Raw genomic sequence first — 26,223 nt, 5'->3', positions numbered from 1 at the left:
AGTTCAATGAGCTAAGGAACAAAATTAAGGAACAGGAGGAATACTTCACAAAAAAGAATGATGCTCTAAAAAAAAGAACCCAGAAATTCTGGATATGAAGGACACAATTCATGAGATAAAAAATAATGTAGAAAGCATAAAAAACAGAATAGTCCTTATGGAGCAGAGAATTGGTGACCTTGAAGATAGAAACCTAGAAAAGCTTCACATGGTGGAGGAGAGACAACTAAGATTGAAAAGAAATGAAGAAATTCTTCAAGAAATACCTGACTCAATTAGGAAATGCAACATAAGGATTATAGATATCCCAGAGGGAGAGAGAGAGAGAGGAGCAAAGAGCTTGTTCAACGAAATAATAGCTGAGAACTTCCCAAGCCTTGGGAAAGAACTGGAGATGCAAGCACATGAAGCTAACAGAACTCCTAATTACATCAACACAAAAATACCTTCTCCAAGGCATATAATATTCAAACTATCAAAAGTCAATGACAAAGAAAAACTATTAAGGGCAGCAAGGCAGAAGAAAATAACCTATCAAGGAACCCCCATCACACTTTCAGCAAACTTCTCAGCAGAAAACTTATAGGCTAGGAAAGAATGGAATGAAATATTCAAAATACTGAAAGACAAAAACTTTCAGCCAAGAATTCTCAATCCAGCTAAATTATCCTTCAGATACGATGGAGAAATAAAAGATCTTCAGGTAAACAAAAGTTGAAGGAAGTCATTGTCACTAGACCTGCCTTACAAGAAATGAGGAAAGGAGACCTCCTACCCGAAACAAAAACCAAAGGTTTACAAAGGTTTGAGCAAAGAGATAAATAGACAGAAACAGAAAATTGCAGCTCTCTATCAGAATAGGCAAGTGAACACTTAATTATAACACAAAAGATAAAGGCAAAGAAAATATCAAAAATAACTAAAAACACTTCAATTTAGTCACAAACTCACAACACGAAACAGAATAATTTGTGACAACAAAAACATAGAAGGGGAAAAGGAAACGGATGGAACCTGCTTAGGCTATTGGAGATAAGAGGCTATGAGAAAATGGACTAGCTCATCTATGAGATCTCTTACACAAACCTCATGGTAACCACTAAACAAAAAATCAGAGCAGAGTCACAAATCATAAGCAATAAGAAAAGCATCACGGAAAACCACCAAACTGAAATAGCAGTCAGAAACAGAAAGGAAAAGAAACGAGAGAAATATAGAACAACTGGAAAACAAGAGACAAAATGTCAATATTAAGCCCTCATATATAATTAATCACTCTAAATGTAAATGGACAGAGTTCACCAATCAAAAGACACAGAGTGGCTGGATGGATTAAAAAACAAGACCCAACAACATACTGCCTCCAGGAAACACATCTCAGCTCTAGGGACAAAACAGGCTCAGAGTGAAGGGATAGGAGATGATACTTCCAGCAACAGAAAGCAGGTGTTGCCACACTCATATCTGACAGAGCAGACTTCAAGATAAAAAGAGACAAGGAGAGACAAAGAGGGGCACTATATAATGACAAAAGGGACATTCCACCAAGAGGAAATAACACTTAAGAATATATATGCCCATAACACAGGAGCACCAAAGTATATAAAGCAAATGTTAACAGACCTACAGGGAGTAATTGACAGCAACACAATAATAGTAGTGGACCTCAACACCCCACTTATGTCAAAGGATAGATCATGAAGACAGAAAGTCAACAAGGAAACAGTGGCTTTAAATGAAACACTAGACCAGATGTACTTAACAGATATCTATAGAACATTCCACCCAAAAACAGCAGAGTACACATTCTTCTCAAGTGCACATGGATCATTCTCAAAGACAGACCATATGTTGAGAAACAAGGGAAGCCTCAATAAATTCAAGAAGATTGAAATCATATCAAGCATGTTTTCTGACCATAATGCTATGAAACTAGAAATTAACTACAAGAAAAAAGAGGGGAAAGTCACAAATATGTGGAGAGTAAATAACATGCTGCTGAACAATTATTGGATCAATGAAGAAATCAGGAAAAAATTTTAAAAAATACCTGGAGATAAATCAAAATGAAAACACAAGATACCAACTCTTATGGGATGCAGCAAAAGTGGTACTAAGAGGAAAATTTATAATACTATAAGCCTACCCAAACAAAAAGAAAAATTTAAATAAGCAATCCTAAACTACACATAAAAGAACCAGAAAAAAAACAAACAAAGTCCAAAGGTAGGAGGAGGAAGGAAATAATAAAAAACAGAAATGCATGAAATATAGATTGAACAATAGAAAGGATTGATGAAATGAAGAGCTGATTCTTTGAGAAGATAAACAAAATTGACAAACCTTTAGCCAGACTCACTAAGAAAAAGAGAGAAGACTCAAACAAATAAAATTGGAAATGAAAGAGGAGAAATTACAATGGATGCCATAGAAACACAAAGGATTGTAAGAGAATATTATAAGAAACTATATGCCAACAAATTGGATAACCTAGAAGAAATGGATAAATTCTTGGAATCATACAATCTCCCAAAACTGAATCAAGAAGAAATATAGAATCTGAATAGAACATTCACAGGTAAAGAGATTGAAAGAGTAATTAAAAACCTCCCAAAAAGCAAATGTCCAGGGGCAGATGGCTTCCACAGTGAATTCTACCATTCAAAGAAGATTTAATACCTATCCTTCTCAAAGTATTCTGAAATATTGAAGAAGATAGGACGCTTCCTAACTCATTCTATGAGGCCAACATTATCCTTATACCAAAACCAGAAAGGACAACACAAAAAAGGAAAATTACAGGCCAATATCACTGATGAACATATATGTAAAAATCCTCAACAAAATATTAACAAATTGAATACAGCAATACATTAAAAGGATCATACACTATGATCAAGTGAGATTTATTCCAGGGATGCAGGGATGGTTCAAGATCTGAAAATCAATTATTGCAATACACCACACTGACAAAATGAGGGATAAAAATCATATGATCATCTCAATACATGCAGAGAAAGCATTTGACAAGGTACAACATCCATTTGTGATAAAAACTCTAAACAAAATGGGTATAGAAAGAAAATATCTCAACATAATAAAGGCCATATATAACAAACCCATAGTCAAAATCAAACTCACTGGGGAAAAACTGAAAGCCATCCCTCTGAGAACAGGAACAAGACAAGGGTGCCCACTTTCATCACTCTTATTCAACATAGCGCTGGAGGTTTTGGCCAGAGCAATTAGGCAAGAAAAAATAAATAAAAGGGATCCAAATTGGAAAGGAAGAAGTGAAACTCTCATTGTCTGCAGATGACATGATTCTATATATTGAAAACCCTAAAGAATCCACCAGAAAACTATTAGAAACAATAAGCGACTACAGCAAAGTTGCAGGGTAGAAAATCAACTTAGAAAAATCAGTTGCATTTCTATACACTAATAATGAATAACAGAAAGAGAAATCAAGAATACAATCCTATTTACAATCACAACAAAAAGAAAAAATATCTGGAATAAATTGAATCAAAGAGGTGAAAACCTAGACACTGAAAACTATAAGACACTATTGAAAGAAATAGATGATGACATAAAGAAATGGAAAGATATTCCATGCTCATGAATTGGAAGAATAAACGTAGTTAAAATTTCCATATTACATAAAGCAATCTACAGATTCAATGCAACCCAAATCAGACTCCCAATGACATTCTTCACAGAAATAGAACAAAGAATCCTAAAATTCCTATGGGGCAACAAGACCCCGAATAGACAAAGCAATCCTGAGAAGAAAAGAACAAAGCTGGAGGCATCACAATCCCTGACTTCAAAATATACTACAAAGCTATAGTAATCAAAACAGCATGGTACTGGCACAAAAACAGACACAGATCAATGGAAAAGAAGTGAAAGCCAAGAAATAAAACCACACATCTCTGGGCAGCTAATCTTCAACAAAGGAGCCAAGAACACACAGTAGAGAAAGGAAAGTCTCTTCAATAAATTGTGTTGGGAAAACTGGACAGGCACATGCCAAAGAATGAAAGTAGACCATTATCTTACACCACACACAAAAATTCACTCAAAATGATTAAAGACTTCAATGTATGACCTGAAACCGTAAAAGTTCTAGAAGAAAATATAGGCAGTATGCTCTTTGACATCAGTCTTAGCAGCATCTTTTAAAATACCATGTCTACTCAGGCAAGGGAAATAATAGAAAAAATAAACAAATGGGACTACATCAAACTAAACAGCTTCTGCAAGGCAATGGAAACCAGGAACAAAACAAAAAGACAACCCATCAACTTGGAGAAAATATTTGCAAATCATACATCTGACAAGGGGTTAAATTTGAAAATACATAAAGAACTCACACAACTCAACAACAACAAAACAAACCACCTGATCAAAAAATGGGCAGAGGATATGAACAGGCATTTTTCCAAAGAAGATATACAGATGGCTAAGAAACACATAAAACAATGTTCAACATCACTAATCATTAGGTAAATGCAAATCAAGACTACAATGAGATATCACCTTATACCTGTCAGAATGGCTATAACCACCGAGACAAAAAACAACAAATGTTGGAGATGATGTGGAGAAAAGGGAACCCTCATACACTGCTCATGGGAATGCCAACTGGTGCAGCCACTATGGAAAACAGTATGGAGATTCCACAAAAGACCGAAAATAGGAATAGTATATGACCCAGCTACTCCACTACTGGTTATTTATCCAAAGAACATGAAATCAACAATATGAAGAGATTTATGCAGCCCTATGTTCACTGCAGGATCATTCACCATGGCCAAGACATGGAAGCAACCCAAGTGCCTACTGACTGAGGACTGGATAAAGAAGACGTGGTAGATATACACGATGGAACACTACCCAGCCATAAGAATGACAAAATCTTTTCATTTGCGACAACATGGGTGGACCTTGAGGGTATTATGCTAAGTGAAATAAGCCAGACAGAGAAAGACAAACACTGTATGATTCACTCATATGTGGAAAAAAACACATGGACAAAGCAAACAGTTCAGTGGTTACCAGAGGGGAAGGGGGTGGGGTGGGCAGAAGGGGTAAAGAGGCACATATGTGTGGTGATGGATGAAAACTAGACTACTCGTGATGAACACGATGCAGTCTATACAGAAGCAAATATGATAACGTACACCTGAAATGTGCACAATGTTATAAGCCAATATGACCTCAACGAAATAATTTTTAAAAGTTACACTGGAAATGAGGGAAAAAAGATGCTGAGATTGATTTTGGGCATCTACTTGGTGCTTGATGCTCTGCAGTCTGAGGACACAGGTATGAAGGAGAAAGTCTCTGCCTTCATTGTGCTCACAGTCTACGTAGGGGCCAGGCAGGAGAAGTAACAGGCTAACACACGCATCAAACACCCCATGAGGTTAGGAGCAAGGTGCTAGGAAGAGGAGGAATCCGCACCGCCGAGGGTTGGACTCGTTTCTCCCGGAATTGAGGACGTCTGTCCCCTGCCCCACCAGCCACAGGCCTGCTGACTCTCAGAAGCCAGAGCTGCTGCTGCCAACACAGTCCTCACACAGACGCTCCCTCTCCCTCGCTCCAATTCACGAGAGCAGCCTGTGTCACCCCGTCGATGCCCTGAGACTTCTCCAGCTTCCTCGCTCATCCTTAGAAGCAGGAGGAGCGCGGCGTCAGAGCGGTTGGTTGGGAAATGAAGGTGACAGGTGCTCATGATGAAACCCAAGAATGCTTCCTGGAGAGCCACACCCATACTTTTTGTTAACATTGACAAGTAATCAGCTGCTACAATGTTACAATCACACTCAGCAATGAACCTGTGGCCTCTCAGAAGCAAAGTCGTCATGGTTAAGACGAATAAAGCCAGTCTTTCCATCCCCTAGGACCTCTTCTCATCTCCACTTGAAATAAATATTTTAAAACTGTATGCTATTTAAATAAATCTCCAGAGTGAATTTCTACACTGCCCACGAGGGTAAGCTTTGCAATCAAACATTTCTACACATAGCAAGTATAAATAAGCATTGAAAAGACAGAGAAGATATTAACAATAAAAATTATAATAGTTTACGTCATTCCAAGTGCTTTTAAAGTATAAATTCATTTATTTAATAGGCCCAGAGGGAAGGCTCTTTGCATCTCTCTTTTACAGGTGAAGAAACTAGGGTGCAGAGAGGAAGAAGGAGACGGCCAAGCCCCCAGGGTTGGAAGGTGCTGGGGCGGGAGCCGAGCCCAAGAGTCTCAGACCTCGCTCCTACCGCCCAGCCGCTGGGCCATGTCGCCTTTGGAAGGCGATCACATGTGTCATTTTACAGAACGTGGGTTTCAAATCTTTCCGTTTTGTTACTGGACGACAGGACCACCTGGGACTCCACTCGTTTCTCACGGCTATTGACACGCACTATGGCCCCAAATCCACAATTTCCAAAGAACCATCGTGGTGACTCGGTTTCGATCTTTAATATACTAAATTTACGGCAGTCGTTATTACTCGGTCTCTCATCATTTTTGAAATGAATGTTACTTGAGACAGATCCCCAAAGCCTACCCCTCAGCCGCACATGGAGGCAGCAGTGGACAGACCGAGCTGTGACTCAGGACAAGTGGCACCGGAGCAGAGCGCCATGCGGTGGAGAGAAAAGCGGGTCTGCAAGGTGAGGGCAGGAAGGTCCTGCAGCTGATGAAAACGCATATTCCACCAGAGGGCGACATTTCTGAAGGCTTTGATTTGGTTGAATAAGCAACAAAAAGGCAGTCACAATAAGCAAAACTCAAGTATGCTCCTCTCTTCCTAGCACAGATTTATGCAGCAGCGAGAAAAGAAGTTCAAACAAGATAAAAGGAGAGAAGGGGAAATACTTCCTCCTAATAATGCCGAGGGGATTTAAGACTATGGCAAGAAGCAAACTCATAGGAGGACAGCTGAGGAGGAAGCGGACTGAAATTAGAGAGGGAAATGACTTGAGAAATGTAGGAGATTTAATTTACCACTTAGCAATAAATCAACAGACGAAAGATTAACACTGCGCAGAAGACGATCCTATGTAAAGGACCTCTGTAAACAAGTACATCCTAGTGCAATTTCCAGGCCATTTGAAAGAAGCCAGAATCATCAGCAGCAAAGATATAAAATGAAACAAGATGAAGTCAATCTTTACTCAAAGAATTTCAAGTCATTCGAATACCAGATGGAACAAAACTGGATTTTGCCACAAATGATGACACACTGTCTGAGCTCTGACTGCCCACTGAGGAGATAAGCAACTTTGCAGTTAGCAAGCCCAAAACTGCCAATTACAGTTCGTCAGAGCTGAGACGTAACTGCTCTGCAGATGCGCTAAAGATGGAGCAGATGAGATGGTGGATGAGAAATTCTTCTCTCAGTGAAAGAAAAGGAAAGAAAAATGGTAAACAGTAGGTAGTTTTAGGTAGAGCTTTATCAAGGAAATAAAAGGGAAGAGTTGCCAAGGGTGATAAAATAATAACAGTAGGAAATCACTCACCTTTCAGCTATGAAGCTTTGGTTGTTTTAGAGAACATAGCAACTGCATGCATACATGCCACCCACTTACCTCAATTCCTATTTCAAATCCTCCACCAAGCCCAGCTATCCCAATGGCGGAAGGTGCAGACCATTCTAGGAAAGAGAGCAGCCAAACAAACATGACGATTACATTAAAACCCCTTGGCACATGAATATGGGAAGGGAAAACGCAAAAATGCGAATGGATGGTCTTTCTTTTTAAAATAATGAGACTTCAGCCTTTTCCCCTATGTTTTCAATTTTTTTAATAACCTATATGATTTTTAAGTTAAAAATATTTGAAAGATATTAGATCTTCATTACGGTCTCATAGACTCTCAAATCCATGTTCTTCAATATTCTCTATAAACAGGCATAATACCAAACTATTGAATTTTCACCAACCAAACACACATAGCATTTGATAATTTCAACTATCAATACATATTTTTTTAAGGTATGCTTTTTTGGTGAGGAAGATTGGCCCTGAGCTAAGATCTGTGCCCATCTTCTTCTATTTTATGTGGGCCACCGCCTCAGCATGCTTTGATGAGCAGTGTCATGTCCATGCCGGGGATCCAAACCTGCGAACCCCAGGCTGCTGAAGTGGAGCACGCAAACTTAACTGCTCAGCCACGGAGTGGTCCCCCAATATCTTTATAATGTTTGACAAAGGTGATGGTGATTCCAGCCTTTAGTAAGAATTTTATCATAGACATAAGAGAGCAGGAGGATTCTGAAGAGTTCATTACACTCTAAGAGTAATACAATCCTAACTATTTCTGCTATAAATGTCTGAGGGCAAAAGCCTTTGTGACACCCTTTCTGCCCAGTCAAAGCACAAGAAATAGGCTACAAATTAAAGATTACTAAAATTCTAAAAAGATAAATTTCCTTACATTTGGAAACTAAGTGCAAAAATTCCACTTGCCACTATCTGGTACATTTCACGATTACTGTATGCTTATTTTTCCTGATACAGAAACAGTTACATTAAACCAGTCTAGAAAAAAAAAATTAATTTGGTGGGGGGAGGGTGGGATGGTCCAGATAAAGTACTTTCTGGAAATGCTTATTAACTCCCTGACCCTGGCTCTGCTGGCTGCCGTGTGTTCTAGATGACAGGATGTTGCTGGACTCCATCCAGAACTAATCTACTGGGCTTAGAGGAGTTCTGAGGACAGAAATCAGCGTCTTACACTCCCAAAGTTCTTGTCCACTTCCCGCGTTAGGAGCTGCCCCTGTTAAAGACCGCGCTTCTGGCCAGGATCGGGGCCCTTGCTGTGCCTCTCTGGGTGGCTCTCAGATCGCCCTCTGTGGTGAGCAGCTGCTGCTGGGCAGGGTGGGAGGAGAGACGTAGGTGTTTCCCCCAGCAGGAAGGTCCACCACAGGTTCTGAGAAACCCGGAGGAGACAGCTCACCCACCTTTTCAGACGGCCACCCTGTCAGGGCCGTGGAACCTGCAGCACCGAGGGCGCCCTGTAGACCCGCAGCCCCTCTGACCGTGGACCCTGAACCTGCCTCGGCTCTGTCTGGTTGCACTGCTGAGAAGTCTGCCCATGAAAATCACGTAATGCTTGAGGGGACGAGAATTCTGTCTCCTGTTTCACAGCCCAGCACTGAGCTGGGAAACTGAGTCACGACTCCAGGGGGTGCTGCCGTTTACTGTGGGCACATCGTGCAGGAACGGTGGACCCGCCAACCAAGGTTCAAGGGCTGTGTGCCCAGCAACACCCAGGTGTATCCATGGTCAGTGAACGTTCCAGTCCCTCTCTCAAAATAAATGAACTTATCTACACTAAAAAACAGCTATTAACAGAAAAATGAGTTCAGTTATATGACTGAATGGCAATGTTAAATTGTTATAAAAAGCATGTTAGGTGGTTATGACACACCTACATACATTCTAAATAATTTCTAAAAATGTTGGTTCTTGGAATTCAAGGCAAACATGTTTCAATTTCGTCCCTGAGGAGTCAAGTATCAGATTTCACCCTAGGAAGTAAAACCAAATTGTATTGATCTTGATATGATTCTGCACTGGGGATATGGTTTAAAATGTTTCAGTCTTTATGATTTCCCACAGGAACATTAGAAAAGCTTATTTTCTTATCAACTTCCAGAAAACAAAAGAAAACAGTCATACCATGAAGTTCAGGAGTAAGAATTCATATTTAACAACAGAACACAAATAGTGTTTAACATTTGCTCCGGGGAAGAACTACAACACTGTGTACACAAGACCAAGCCAGATCCGCTCCGAACCGGCTAACAGTCACGCGCTGCAGTGTGACATTTGGGTCAACAGTGGACCACAAGTGTGCAGTGGCCCCATAAGGTCAGCACCACAGAGCCTTGGTGTGTGTAGGATACACCATCCGGGTTTGTGTGAGTAACTCTGTGATGTTCGCACAATGACGAAATCACCTGACACGTTTCTCAGAACGTGTCCCTGTCGTTAAGCGACGCATCACTGTATTTTGAGAGGAGAGAAATAGGAAGGTCTCTGCCTTCAGTTATTGGATGCCCACAGCGCACATCTGAGGGAGCAGCCCTCAGGATGACAATCGTAAGTGGCATGGGAAACCTGTCACGTGCCCTATGAAACATGTTCAAAATGGAAACAGAACAAAGGAAGAATTAAGATTCTTGCCCCTCCGAGTGAAGAACATCCACTTACTCCCATCCGGAAGACGCGCCAGGACGACCCCACTGCCTCCTCGCGCCGTCACCAGGAACCCAGCTTTGATCACAGACAAAACCGCGAGGCCCTTGGCCTTCGCAATCACGTGGGCTGCAAAGACAGGGACAATAGGCAGGAAGCATTCTTAACACCCAGGCCCAAACAGACAAGCATGTGCTGCACAGTCAGGGCACCGGGGCTCCAGAAGGTCTTGAGGGCACGTGTGAGCCACAAACAACCCTGAGTCACCAGCAGACGTGCCTGAAGCCTGCGTGCTCCCCCTCTCCTTCTGTGCTGATACTTCTGCAGGGCTAAGTGTGACATCGTCAGTGCTCGAAACCCTGAAACTGCCATAATAAATGGATATTTGGATGAGATTTTATTGATATTGATACCGACTCTGATATCAGTTTCCCCACATTAAACCCAGCATATATGAGGTTAAAACCAAAACACTCATTCCCTGCTTACTCCCTGGCTTCCTGGCTCCAGAATCCACTATCCTCCATGGAGACAGACACTGTCAAGGACAACCACCTGGATTTGTTATCTCCTCCCCATAAAGAGATAGGCTGGTAGGAAAGCTGCTGACCAGGAAGGTCACAGCTCCCTCCTCTCTGCAAGTGTGTCAAGGCCAAACACAGGCTGGTATGAAAGCTCCAACCAGCAAGGCCATATGCTCCCCCTCCCCTACCTAAAACTCCAAATAAAAACCCTTCCTTTTAGCTTCTCAAGGAGTTTGGGATTTTAGCGTTAGCTGCCCTCTCTCCTTGCTCAGTGCTGTGCAATAATAAAATTCCTACTTTCTTCCACTATGCCCAGTGTCAGAGACTGGCTTGCTGCACAACGGGTGAGCGAACTCACTTCAGGTTTGATACCAATATCTAGTAGCAGGACAAATAACTTTGAGACTTCAATTAATTTAGAACATCATTCATAATTTAAAAAACAAGTTACTGTTTTCAAAGAAATTAAGATCTATACAGTATTAATGAGAAACTGTAAAAATGACCAAAATGCAGCATATGCAGCAGAACTTTGATCTTAAAGCCATACAGTCAAGTTCACCTTTTATCACTATGAAAATGCACATTCAAAATCAGAAAATTCAGTGATTTTGCCACTTAAAAAGTTTTTAACTTTATAAAATGATCTTTTATAGAATTTGAGTAACATATAACTCCTAGTGCACTGAAAACCTAATTCAATTTACAAATATTGGTTTAGTCACATTTCAGAGAAGTTCATGACATAAAACGAGGGTTATTAACATGTGTACCCACTACACACACTGCCCACCACTTTGTGGATTTATTCACATGATGGAACTTCCTTTAAACAACAGAGGAAGACTGAACATTGGGCATTGTTCCTGGACTCTGATATTATCTTAAGGTAGTTTAATTTATCATCCCTTTAGGTAAATATTCTGTCAAGGAAATCAAACGAGGCACCACCCTCAAATACACAAAAGGCTTTATAAGTGTCCCTAAAAAACACTGAATTTCTAACATAATTATGCAGACCATTTCCAAATTTAGATTAATAACAGACTCTCAGGGACAATTCACCCAAGAGCACGAAGACGTCACACACAGATGGTCGTGGAGTCGCTCGTCACTAAGCAAAGTGGAGAGCAAGTCTGGCTTCCTAGATGGAGTCTTCTCAGTGCACCTCACTTGGCATTTTAAAGTTACAAACGTGCCCTCACAAGGTGGAAACCTGTATTACGTATCACATATGTTTGCTCCTACAACCGCACGTTGGCAGAATATCTTCCTCAGCACCTCTTATTCCACCCTCACTTAATGCTTTTATAGTTAGCACTGCCTCTGTTTAGAAACATTAGAGATAACACAAGCATATGTTTTAAAATGAACATGTTTTAAATGTCAAGTATATTTTTATAGATTATCCGCCCAAATGCAGGGACACTAAAATACCACCAGTCCCTAAATAATTTGCCAATTAGCTTTTAGAATGTCCTGATGGCAGATTCACTCTCTAAATTTAGTTCCACTTACGTCTCAGAGCCCTTCAATCAAAGGGGGCGAACTCACACCACCAAGAAGGCCTAAGAGTCAAGGCATTTTGTTTTAAAATGCCTTATAGATGTTCTCTTCTGTTACATGAGACATCACCTTCGTTTTAAAGTAAACATAAAGTCCTCTCCCTCCTCATCCCAAGGAAGGCTGCACGGAGGATGCGGTCTGTCCCTGACAGCTGCGGGGCCCTCTCTCTGTGACACACACCTGACACCCACAGGAGTGAGCCTTGACTCAGGCTATTGCGTGAACTGATGTTCATTTTCTGAGCTACACCCACTGAAAGGGAGTGGCAGGCAGAAGAAAGGCAAGACGGAACTTGGCTGTACAAAATCCATGAAAAATAATCCATACTCGGATGTTTTTAAGTTAGGAAACATGGTTTATCCACAAGTTGGGCGAGCCTGACACATACGTGGATGCTGACAGAGATCAAGAAACATCTTCCATCTCCGGCTTCAGAATACTCTACCGAAAATTCAGCTTTCCTAGGTGAATTTTCTTCCAGTGCTAAAGCAGTGCTTCTCAAATTTGCATGTGCATGCAACTCCCTGAGACCCCGTGTAAATGCAGGTTCTGACTGACGAGGCCTAAGCGGAGCCTGCGGTCCTGAACTTCTCACAAGCTCCTGGGTGACCACAGCTGCTGGTCCAGTCTGCACTTGGAATAGAAAGCTCCCATCTTAAGTGAGAGGAGTGGCTGAGCCACATAAGGATAATTAATATTATTAATATTATTATTATAAGAACAAATTAAAATTTTTTTAAACATGTAAAGGTCTGTTAACTTCCGGAAATCTGGCTTAAGAAATTAAACTGTTTCTTTAATGCAGGCTCAGTCAGCACTCTAGTCTGCAGCACTGCCCAAGCCAGCGTGCATGTGACTGTCCAGGAAACAGCCTACAGGTCCCCTGGCATGGTGAAGCACAGGCAGCAGTGCCAGAGGCTCAGCTCCAGACCAGGTCCCATGCGGTCAGTCTGGCTGCCAAGAGTCATAGGAGAAGCGTGTTAAAAATCTGCGCTCCTGGCCACACTGCCCAGGGTCTGATCCAGCAGGTTGGGGGGAGCTTAGTGATGTATTTTAATGACCCAGGGAACCCTGATGTGCCGATGTGTTGGGAATTACTGATCGGTGTCTTCTTAAACCACTATAAAATGTAAACATTTTATCAAGAAAGGGAAAACACAAAGTTAAAGTTTATTTATGAGATTAGCTAGTGAGTTTGCAGGATAAGCTTGCAACGTTCTCAGAAACTGAGAACAGGAGCAGGTGGGGCTGAGGAGAGCCGCAGTGGAGAGGGAGGCACAGTGTTTAGGGTCACAGCCCCCTCAAAGGGGAGGCGGCCAAGAGAGGCAGGAGGCCTCCAGGAGGCCAGCTGGGAAGACGGCCAGGAGGAAAGGCGGTCTGAGGGCCTGTGGCTCCAGGGGCTTGACGGCCTGAAGTCAACAAATGCAGAAAGAGACTCAGAAAACAAGACGAATTTAGAAATGAACAGCATGCATTTTATTTACCTACCAGGAATGATCTTATCAGGTCCATTTCTGGAAGTTATTTCCGTGAATTCTCTTAGGATTTTAGCAGCTTTTTTTGCTTCTGATTTCAAATTGGAAGGTATAGGGTTATTCACTGAAAGATTAAAAAGAAAAGATTTGATCAAAAAATCTACTAAGTTATAAGTTAGAAGCTTATTGTAATTTCATTTGTCTCATACAAAATTAAGCATTAATAAACTGAATCCTACCAAAGGAAATAAATTGGAATCCTCAATTATTGACTGTTTCATCTCTGTTTTCCTAATAAATTAAATTCACTCTGAGATTGGGAATCCCTAAACTCTCAAAATCCCAGACATCACAAAATCGTGAGATTCTAAAGGATCTTGAACAAAATCTGGTCCAATCTCCTGTTAAAAAAGAGACTTCAGGCCTAAAATGGAGTCAGTAATGCTAAGCCCACACCAGCAAACAAGACAACACTAACAGCAGTGTCAGCCCCTGCCAGGAGTGGGACCTTCACCCGGTCCAGCTGGAGTTGCCTGGTCAGCTCCTGTGAGGCAACCAGCCTTCCCCCAAACAACCCACTGCCTGGCACAGCCTCTGAGCCCTCCTGCCCGAGAGGTCTCCCCTGAGGTCAGCTGCTCCCAGCTCCTTCCCGTTTAGCAGACAGGATGCTGCCCGACTCACTGAATAAAGCAATCTCCAATTTACTTAGCAGGATTTTGGGTTTTCTTCACATTCCCAATTAAGCATCTGCTCCCTGTAACTCTTAATTCACCTCAATACCAATAAAAAACATTAAAATTTTAAGAATTAACAAAAGATGTATTTTACAACTGTCTATAATAAATAATATAAAATTTAATATATTTGTCTATTTTTTTCAAAAATGTTTGAACTATCTGTCTGGATTTTCCTTATTAGCAAAATTTTTGGAGACAGGAATGGACTGATTACTGCAAGTACCGAATACTTCATTTGTACTGCATTTTACGTTTCCAGTATTGCTTCGGTATTCATAAACTCATACAAGCGACTGTTGGTCATAACAGTGCTCACATAATCCAGGTCTGGCCTAGGTGGGGATGGATCACTCCCTCATCACAGGACCAGGAGTCAGAAGAACCAAAGAAACAAGGGGCTTCAATGTAAAATCTGCTGTTCGGACCATCAGATGTATTTCTCATTTCAAAGACAGTGTTTTCAGCACTGAAAGTTCCATCGGGATCTTTTCCATTCCTTCCATCCCTGGCCTCCTTATGTTTATGTTGTTCTTTAAATCCCTGAGCATATTTTAAAAGGTGCTGTCATATCCTTGTCTGATAATCACATCATCTCTGTCCTTTCTGGGTCTGTTTTTGACTGACCCTTTTTCCTCTTTCTACCCATTTCTGGTAGAATGTGATTGTTGCTACTTGAGTGAATACTGCCACGTTGAGCGTCGTGATTTTGCTGTCTGCTTTAAACAGTGCTGAGCTGTGCTAGCAGGCAGTGAGTTACCCGAAGGTCAGTCCATCTTTCCAAGAGCTGCTGTTGGGTTTGCTTGGCGGGGTGTAAAGTGGTCTTCAGGGTGAGGTGGCCCTGCTATCAAGGTCTGACTCCTCGGGCTCTCTCCCAAATGTGCTCTCATTACTGAGCTCTCTCCCAGCCTCGAGAAAGCTCTGAGAATTGCTCACCTCGCGGCTTCTTGGTGGTTGTTCTTAGCCCTGCCTTGAGAGTTCAGCCCACACACACAACGCTCGGTATTCAGCCAAGGCTCGAGGGTCCTTTGCAGATTTCCAGAGCTCTTTCTCTCTTTAACTCCCTCTGCTCTGGAAATCCGCTCTGCAAATTCTGGATGCTCAGCCTCTCAGCTCCATCTGTCTCTTCCATTCAGCAGGAACACATGCTCCAGCACCCCCTCCATGGGCTGTAGCCCAGAAAGTGCCCCGGGCAGGACACGGGCAGCCATAGAGTTCAGTCCACTTTCCCTCCTCTCTGGGGTCTCAGACCTGCTGAGGGTCTGGCGAGGCTGTGCGGACACAGGCTTGCTCTGGAGGGCAGAAGCCTTAAAGGTCAGATCGTACATATTTCAGGCTTTGCAGATCAAGAGGCAAAGTTGAGTTCTCCAATCAAAAGACACCAAGGAGCTGGATGGATTGAAAAAACAAGACCCACCAATATGCTGCCTCCAGGAAACACATCTCAACTCTAAAGAGAAACATAGGCTCAGAGTGAAGGGATAGAAGACAATATTCCAAGCTAATGGTAAACAAAAGAAAGTAGGTGTTGCCATACTTATATCAGAGAAAGCAGACTTCAAGATAAAAAAAGCAAGAGAGGCAGTATATAATGATAAAAGAGACATTCCACCAATAGGATGTAACACTTATTACCATATATGGATCTAACAACACAGGGACACCAAAGTTCATAAGGCAACTATTAACAGACCTAAAGGGAAAAATTAACAGCAACACAATAATAGCAGGGAACCTCAACACCCCACTTACATAAAGGCAGATCATTCAGACAGAAAGTCAACAAGGAAATACTTGATTTAAATGAAATACTTGATCAGATGGGCATAAAAGATAATATATATATAAAGCATTCCATCCAAAAACAGCAGAATACACATTCTTCTCAAGTGCACGGGGATCATTCTCAAAGATTGACAATATGCTGGGAAACAAGGCAAGCTTAAATAAATTTAAGAATACTGAAATCATCTCAACCATCTTTTCTAACCACAGTGCTATGAAACTAGAAATCAACTACAAGAAAAAATCTGGGAAAGTTAGAAATATGTGGAGACTAAACAACATGCTACTGAACAACCAATGGATCAATGAAGAAATCAAAGGGGAAATTAAAAAATACCCAGAGATAAATGAAAACGAAAATATGACATACCAACTCTTATGGGATGCAGCAAAAGTGGTCAGAAGAGGGAAATTCATAGCAATACAGACCCACTACAACAGACAAGAAAAACCTCAAATAAGTAGTCCTAAACTGTACCTAACAGAACAAGAAAAGGAAGAACAAACAAAGCCCAAAGTCAGAAGAAGGAGGGGAATAATAAAAATCAGAGCAGAAATATATGAAATAGGAACTAAAATCCTTCCTACTGAGAAAGGATTAAGGAAACTAAGAGATGGTTCTTTGAGAAGATAAACCAAATTGACAAACCCTTAGCCAGACTCACTAAGAAAAAAAGAGAGAAGGCTCAAATAAACAAAATTAGAAATCAAAGAGGAGAAATTACAATGGATATCACAGAAATACAAAGGATTATAACAGAATATGATGAACAACTATAAGCCCACAAATTGGATAACCTAGAAGAAATGGATAAATTCTTAGGCTCATATAACCTTGCTAAACTGAATCAAGAAGAAATTGAAAATCTGAATAGACCCATAACAAGTAAATAGATTGAAATAGTAATCAAAACATCCCAAAAAACAAAAGTCCAGGACCAGATGTTTTCTCTGGAGAATTCCACCAAACTTTCAAAGAAGATTTAACGTGTATCATTCTCAAACTTTTCCAAAAAATTCAAGAAGATGGAACACTTCCTAACTCATTCTATGAGAACAACATTACCCTAACACTAAAGCCAGACAAGGACAACAGAAAGAAGGAAAATTATAGGCCAATATCACTGATGAACAGAGATGCAAAAATCTTCAACAAAATATTGGCAAATTGAATACAGCAATACATTAAAAAGATCATACACCATGATCAAGCAGGACTTATACCAGGGATGCAGAGATGGTTCAACATCTGCAAATCAATCAATGTGACACACCCCATTAACAAAATGAGGAAGAAAAACAACATGATAATCTCAATATCATCTCACATGATCATTTCACAGAGAAAGCATCTGACAGGATCCGACATCCAATTATGATAAAAACTCTCAATGACATGGATAAAGAAGGAAAGTACCTCAACATAACAAATGCCATATATGACAAACCCACAGCTAACATTATGCTCTATGGAGAAAACTGAAAGCCATCCCTCTGAGAACAGGAATGAGACAAGGGTGCCCGCTCTCATCACTCTTATTCAACATAGTACTGGAGGTTTTGGCCAAAGCAATTAGGCAAGAAAAAGAAATAAAAGGAATCCAAAGTGGAAAGGAAGAAGTGAAACTCTCACTGTTTGCAGATGACACGATTCTATATATTGAAAACCCTAAAGAATCCATCAGAAAACTATTAGAAATAATCAACAACTACAGCAAAGTGGCAGGGTACAAAATCAACTTGTAAAAATCAGTTGCATTTCTATACTCTAATAACGAACTAGCAGAAAGAGAAGTTAAGAATACAACCTCATTTATAATCACAACAAAAAGAATAAAATATCTAGAGATAAACTTAACTAAAGAGGTGAAAGACCTATGCACTGAAAACTATAAGACATTATTGAAAGAAACTGAAGAAGATATAAAGAAATAGAAAGATATTCCATGCTCATAGATTGGAAGAATGAAGACAGTTAAAATTTCCATATTACCTAAAGCAATCTACAGATTCAATGAAGTCCCAATCAGAATCTCAATGATGTTCTTCACAGAAATAGAACAAAGTATCCTTAAATTATACGGAACAACAAAGAACCTTGAATAGCCAAAGCAATCCTGAGAAAAAAGAACAAAGCTGAAGGCATCACAATCCCTGACTTCAAAATATACTACAAAGTTATAGTAATCAAAACAGCGTGGTACTGGTACAAAAACAGACACACAGATCAAAGGAACAGAATAAAGGGCCCAGAAATGAAACAACACATCTATGGACAGTTAATCTTTAACAAAGGAGCCAAGAACATACAATGGAGAAGGATAGTCTCTTCAATGAATGGTGTTGGGAAAACTGGACAGCAACATGCCAAAGAATGAAAGTAGACCATTATCTTACACCACACACAAAAATTCACTCAAAATGATTAAAGACTTCAATGTATGACCTGAAATCATTTTGTAGAAGAAAATATAGGCAGTATACTCCTTGACATTGGTCTTAGCAGCATCTTTTAAAATATCATGTCTACTCAGGCAAGGGAAACAATAGAAAAAATAAACAAATGGGACTACATCAGATTAAACAGCTTCTGCAAGGCAATGGAAACCAGGAATAAAATGAAAAGACAACCCACAAACTGGAAGAAAATATTTGCAAATCATACATCTGACAAGGGGTTAAATTTGAAAATACAAGAACTCATACAACTCAACAACAAAAAATCAAACCACCTGATCAAAAAATGGGCAGAGGATATGAACAGACATTTTTCCAAAGAAGATACACAGATGGCCAATAAACACATGAAACGATGTTCAACATCACTAATCATTAGGGAAATGAAAATCAAGACTACAATGAGATATCACCTTATACCCGTCAGAATGGCTATAACCACCAAGACAAAAAACAACAAATGTTGGAGATGATGTGGAGAAAAGGGAATACTCATACACTGCTGGTGGGAGTGCAAACTGGTGCAGCCACTATGGAAAACAGTATGGAGAGTCCTCAAAAAGTTAGGAATAGAAATACCACATGACCCAGCTATTCCACTACTGGGTATTTATCCAAAGAACATGAAAACACTAGGTCAAAAAGATATTTGTACCCCTATGTTCACTGCAGCATTATTCACAATAGCCAAGACTTGGAAACAACCTAAGTTGAATGGATGGATGGATGAATCAATGGATGAATGGATGAATCAATGGATGAATGGATAAAGAAGATGTGGTACATGTATATAATAGAACACTATTCACCCATAAAAAAGATGAAATCTTGCCATTTGTGACAACATGGCTGGACCTTTAGGGTATTATGCTAAGTGAAATAAATCAGACAGAGAAAGTCAAATACTGTATGATTTCATGTGTAAGTGGAAGATAGAAACAACAACAAACAGACACAGAGAGACAGAGATTGGACTGGTAGTTACCAGAGGGGAAGGGCAGAGGGAAGCGGGTGAAAGGGGCAATAAGGCACATGTGTGTGCCAATGGATGGTAATTAGTGGTCGGGTGGGGAACATGATGCAGTCTCCACAGAAATTGCAATATAATAATGTATACCTGAAACTTCTATAATGCCTTATACCAATGCTACCTCAACTAAAGAAAAAGACTTCCATTAAAAATTACGTCAATTTACTAGTAGCCTTTAAAATTTTCCTATTACTAATGCTTTGATTATACAGTTTAGAGTTAGAGGGTCCTAGAAAAAATATAAACTAGTAAAATTCCAAGTGAATATATTTATATAGACATTTCAGCCTTTAAAGTACATTTTAAGGAGGTAGCTTTTAGTCGTGACTTGACGTAACATACTGATAGACATATAATTTGTTTGGTATTCCACAGTGATCAAGAAAAAATATATATGGTAAGGCATTTCCACTTTTCAAAACTTCTAATACAGTATGGATGTAACTGATATATTTTGAAAACCGTGATTGGTGAGCACATTCTCAGACGGAAGCTTGCTTCCTTTCCATTTTCAGGCTAAAAAGGAGAGGTGGTGCTGAGCTGGTGTGAATCAGCAATGCAAGTTGGCACTTAGCTAGAAAACTGACTAACGTGAATTTATCTGTTTATAACGCACACACATTGCCTGTAATTCACATTATGACTAGATAAGGTATTTGTTTTCTTAATTTTCGTTGGTATCTAAGAGGAGGCAATATAACCTGAATTTTGGTCGAAAGATTAAATTACCAGTTGCGTGGCTGGGATAGCTTGCTGCCCACCCATACGTGTGCCTCCTGCGCCACAGTGCAGTGCTGTCCCTGGGAGGCAGCTGCCCGGAGACGATGACGTGTGTCACTTTTAGGCCAAGACAGTAAGCAGCAGTGTTTCCCCACCATCCCTTTCCCATTGCTGGCTGGCTGAGATGTCTCTGATGCTCAGCCACAGAGCGACAGACGCAGGGCCCTGGATCTCCACAGGGGAACGGGGCTCCCTGCCCGGAGCGCCCACACTGAGCTATCACACGGCGGAGAACCAATTCCTATGGCGCTAAGTGACAGATTGAGGGGCTTGCTACTGCAGCTAACATGACCCTAATTACCACACTTAAAAAATTATTTCTGACCTCTTCACAGTATTGCTGAAGAAGGAAGATAAAAGAGAAGTATTTGTAATTTTCATTTTCTAACTCAGGACTAGATTTGATTTGTTTTATATACATTCTAACCACTTGATTAGAGAAATGGAAAAATAGGTAAAAACATTTGCCTACCATATGTTAATATTTTTCTCTCTTTGATTACATAGTATTCATAATACACTATTTGCAAGTCCTTCTAAAAAAAGCAAAGCAGTAATTTTGCCTTTTCATTAAATGTTAAAATGAATAAAAAGATACATCTTTGCTATACCACGTACTCCTATTATGCACACCTTAAAACAACTTCACCTCACAGGACCCTATCCTCTGCTTTCCTCATTGTGTTCCTAGTTACACTGTCTCCTCTGGCTATGAGCCTTCCTGTTCACCCAGAGCAGGTGTTGCAGTTTGGGTCCAAACAGCAGGCGGGATGCATGCGGCAGGTTAAGGAGGGGAAGTTCACCATGAGAACCACGCACTCAGCAAGGCACCCGAGGTGGGGAGGGAGTCCCCAGGAAGGACAGGTTGGGGAGAGATGCCGGCCTCCCTGGAGGTGTGGTCCAGCCCACGCATCGCGGAGGGCCACGCTGCACCAGGCTGGGCCTGGTCAGGACTTGCTGGGCCAGCAGGGCCACCCTCTGGGATGCAGATGGTCAGCAGCTGGCGGCATGGGCCTGCCATGGGAGCCGGGGTGCTGGTAGGGACAGGGGTCCTCAGGGCTGTGGGGGCTCTGGTTTCTGAGCGGAGGGGGCTGTGGCCCCGTCCTCCAGGCTGCAGCGGGGCCCTTCCTAGTCTGTGGCCGGGTGGGCTCCACAAATGTCCTCTCCCCACGTCGCTGACCACTGCCCGTCCCTCTGGCAAAGTCCCTCTAGCACCCTCCACTGAGGGAGCTTCACCCAGTGCCAGCTTTAAAGGAGTGATTCTTTAGAGAACGCTGTTGTTGGTCCCAGGGTGCATGCTGAGGGAGCTGGGAGGCAGGACTGATAAGGGCTACCTGGGAGTGGGCAAACTGTGGCGTGGGCCAAACTCAGCCACCACCTGTTCTCCTAGGGCCTGTGACATAAGAACCGTTGGCAGTTTTTAATAGCTGAAAAATTTAAATCCAAAGAAACAGCATACTTTGCGTGAAAACACATTTTTGAAGATGAAATGAGTAAAGTCACGTCACAGACCAGTACTAACTGCTCCACGTTTGCAATCTGTTTTGACAACAAAGTCACTGACTTTGAACCTCAAGTAGCAAAACGTTCTCCCACAAAGAGAATCGCCTTCTTCTCATCAGTAGACTCGTATTACGAAAACATTCTCAAGTATTGCTATATTTCAGTTTTCATCAATAAAACAATCTGTGGAAGTTCGTTTCCTCTCTTGTTGTCTAACTGTTTATACGTCCCCAACTTTGCCTCTTGGTCTGCAAAGCTTGAAATACGTACGATCTGACCTTTAACGAAAAAACTGCTAGCCTCTGGACTCTTGAAATACAACGCATTCATCAAGATCAACTTTAAATGGTGCTTCTTAAACTTGAAACCAATTTTACGCGAAACCATTCTGCATAGCCTTGAGTAACTGAACTCGTACAGGCTGACCTCCACTGGTGTCCCCGTCTCCTGTTGGGTGAGGGGCTGTCCCTTCCTCTGGCAGCTGAGACCACACAAGACAGTCAACAAATCTGCCCCAAATCCGGTTCAGGTAGTCCAGGAGGGCCAGCCGCGTGAAGTGTTCACACTGACTCCATCTGCCTCCAGGAAGAGCAAAACAGCTGACCTACCTTCCTTCCCAGCCTCTTTCTCAGACAGGTCCCCTTGTCTTCCCCAAGGCTCCACCCTTCTCTATTTACACTCAAACCTTGGGTCTGTGTCTTTAAGCACCATTTATATCTGATAATTCTCCAAGTCTTATCTATTCTTTGGACCTAAATTCCCAACTCACGATATCAATTACCTGCTTGACCTAGGCATCCAGTATCAACGACATATCTCAAACAAAACACATTTAAACACAGCTTGTGGCGCTCCGCCTCCTCCCCCACCTGTCCTCAACCTTCCTCTGCAGGTCAGTTTCATCGCCTGGGAGCTCACACTCAAATCCTGGGCCAACTGTGACCTCTATTTCTCTCATGCCCTGCGCCAATCCATCAGCACACCCTACTGGAACATAAACCTTCAACATATACTCAGAATCTGATTACATCTCTCCTTCTCCCCTGCCACCTGCCTGGGCCAAAGAATTATCAGTTCTCAGGGTGTCTATTCAACTGCCTCCTCACCAGCTTCTCTGCTCGCAGTCTTGAACTCCTACGGGCATTTCTCCAAAGAAGTGCTCCGTCTAAGTAATATCGCAGATACTATTACTCCATTGCTTACATCCTTCAAAATTTTCCCATATTTAGTCTGACCATGGCCTATATCACTACTCTGTCAATTAATTATATCTGTCTATGTCTATCTATCTATATATCCATCCTATCTATCATATCCATCTATCCCATCTATTTATCTGTCTATCTGATCTTCCTTGCATGGCTCCTTCACTAGATGGAAGTGCCATGGCGGTAAGCACATTGACTATTTTATTAACTGTAATATCTCCAACACATGCTGTACTGACATATAATATGTGCCTAATAAATATTTGTTAAATGAAGGAAGTATTTGTGTGGCTTTGGGGAATTGAAGGTCTAATCCCTGTGAGGACTAGAAAAGGATCATTTACACAGAAAAGCCAATGGATCTTGAAGAGAATGCACTGCGTAATCCAGTTTCCCTTCCTCTCAGACCCTGTAATGCTTCCCAGACCTCGGGAGGGAGGAGGGTCGGAAGGAAGCGAGGCACAAGTGGATGGGACAGTGCCCCAAAAGGTCCTTTCCAGGTCCTCCCAGGAAAGGGAGGACAAAAAAATCCCTACAGAGATCTGAGTGCCATGAGGCCAGCAGCAGAGCGCTCCAGAAGCCTCCCGCGTCCCTAGCGCCAAGTGGCTCACCCCACAGTCTCCTTCAGCCCAGGGACTCAGAAGGAAACTGCCCTGTAGTCCCATCAGAGAGCTGGACTCTAGCACCTCGTGAACGCAGCAAGGATCCACTTAGTAGCGTCTTCAGGGTTAACGACAACTAAAGACCCAAAGCAAGTCTGAGAGGCAGTGACAGCACAGACCGCCCCCCAACAGGATGCCTCCAGGGAGAAAGGGGAGACCCACAATTGACGGAAACGGGGGCTCATAACAGAATTCTTATATTTCGGGCACTCAGGTTTGTAACTTGAGACTCGTACGTCTGTCTTCTCTTCCTTTCTTCGTACGCTCCTTTCTCCACCGCTGACCGCAGCGCTCACGGCCAGCAGCTGCACTTTTGCTAGTCTCTGCGCCTGCAGTGCCTGTTCCTCTCACTACATCCTCCTGAGCTGAATCAGTACACCGCAATGGAAATTTGCTCCTTCTGCTGCCGGACATCTGTGTCTTTTACTTCAGAATCAGCAGTTTGTCTGTTTCCACCGATGCTGCATCCGGAGTGGGGCAGGTGACCCAAATCTGCAAAATTAGAACTAATCTCCTCATGCCACAGTGGAACTTCGTAACCAAAGTCGATCCACAGTCAGCATCCAACCAGGGGGTGGTGTGGGAGCTGCCAACACTACCTCTTCCTCAGGCACTTCTGTTTGGACGTGGAGAGCCTGAGAGCAAAGCCACGCAGAGGAGCACTTGACAGGGCTGGAGCAAGAACTTGGCCCTGCTGGAGCCGGGGCAGGGCCATAACTGAAGCCACAAGGAGCTCTGGACTGTTCAGTCACATGGACCAGTAAAATCCCTTTCTGCTAAAGCCGGATCAGATTTTCTGACACGTGCAAACAAAGCATAGTAAATAATACATAAATCTTACCCCCGAAAGACTTTCTACTTTGAACTTTATCAACCCAGAGAATTAAGCCAGTCAAATAAGCAAATTCCACAGCTGAGAGCCGCTACTGCAAACATCCTGTGGTAGGGAGGTCACAGCCCCTTCTGTAAACACAGGAAGGAAAGCTACGGGCAGTGGGAGCTGAGATGCAGCCTAGGATGCCTGCAGACCACAGGGCCCCGGTCACTGAGCCAGAGTTCTGTGCAGACAGTCCTGTGTCTCTGTAGACTGGGCACCGACGAGGCTGGCCACGCCCGCGACGCCTCTGTGTTCACCTGAGCTGCAGAGGATCCTGGCTAATTTGTTTCCACAGTATAGATTCTATTAAACATCTGATAAAATCATATTGCCTGGTCACAGCTATATACAGTGAATTTCTCTGTCAGAGCCACAAATTATAACAACAATTTAGACAAACTCTTCAACTCCTGTCCTCAGCATCCAGTCATGGCTCACCCACTTCCCCCTGCCACACCACAAGGTACAGAGAGCACAGTCTGATCAGAATGCTGACATCATTATGCTGCTGAGGTTATGAAGATACAGGTCATTCCTAAGGAAGCCTCTTAAATTTTAAATCTTGGTTAGCAGCCCAACATTCACAGAAGTCTTAAGGCTCTCGAATTCCAAAGCAGAGCAAATTCTCTGTAAATATTTGAGTTTCCTCCTAAGAAGAGGACAGCTGCCAAACCTCAAGCTAAGAAACCTAGATGTAAGATTTTTCTTTAAAAAGGAATTAAAATATTTGAAAATTTCCATACCAAGACAGTTTAAACACATAAGAAAAGTTTATAAAATACTGGGAAAATCTTCGGAAACCTCAGAAGTTTGAAATGAACTTAAGATGTGCAAATAATTTACATATTGATCATAGGGCAGTTAACTCCTGTTGGGGTCACGGGAGGCAAAGGGCGAGTTAACAGCCCCCTCGGAGTGGACACTGGCTGGTTTCCAGTGCAGCCTGCCCCCAGGGTCTGCCCAGCACTTCAGGACCAGAGTTCAGAGTTGCCCAACTTTCCTTCCATCAACAGCATTCACTGTTTTCCTCAATTGACTCTTGATTATGAGAGGCACACACACAAGAAAAGTTTACGAGTTTAGAAACCGTTTTCCAAATTTCCATTAGTTAGATATTAATGAAATTATTCGGCTTTATAATTTACCTTAAATAGAAGTTAGTTCGCTAAATTGATAAAATCCCAACCAAAATCAAGGGAACTAGAATGCTGCCAAGGAGATATTTAAGATAAATTGATTCAATCTTAGCCAAGATAAAAGAAACTTTATATATCTAAGTAATCTTTAAAAAGGCTCTGAAGTCCTGCCTTTGGCTCAGAACTTCCTTAGAGCCTGATGGTCCAACAACACCGCCTGACAGCTACGGCCACTGTTTCTTAAACCGTGTCTCCTCTTTCTGGGGCTG

General features: G+C 41.9%; 1 protein-coding gene across 22 annotated transcripts in view; it reads right to left on the bottom strand.

Moving 5' to 3' along the window:
- The window catches only part of SH3YL1 (SH3 and SYLF domain containing 1), a 48,405-nt gene that overhangs the window by 19,865 nt on the left and 2,317 nt on the right, over nucleotides 1-26,223 (bottom strand). For 20 of the 22 annotated variants that reach the window (XM_070571890.1, XM_070571888.1, XM_070571877.1 and 17 more), the window contains 3 exons: nucleotides 13,796-13,906; nucleotides 10,233-10,346; nucleotides 7,602-7,666 (listed from right to left, as the gene is read on the bottom strand). In XM_070571890.1, the coding sequence (XP_070427991.1) occupies nucleotides 7,602-7,666; nucleotides 10,233-10,346; nucleotides 13,796-13,906 (290 nt within the window). Of the gene's footprint in view, nucleotides 1-7,601; nucleotides 7,667-10,232; nucleotides 10,347-13,795; nucleotides 13,907-20,517; nucleotides 22,480-26,223 lie in introns of those variants that run through there. The other 2 variants (XM_070571868.1, XM_070571867.1) reach the window with 2 other exon arrangements.

The sequence above is a fragment of the Equus przewalskii genome, chromosome 14 (genome assembly GCF_037783145.1).
Source record: "Equus przewalskii isolate Varuska chromosome 14, EquPr2, whole genome shotgun sequence".
Classification (NCBI taxonomy): Eukaryota; Metazoa; Chordata; class Mammalia; order Perissodactyla; family Equidae; genus Equus; species Equus przewalskii.
This window is presented reverse-complemented; position numbering and strand designations above follow the sequence as displayed.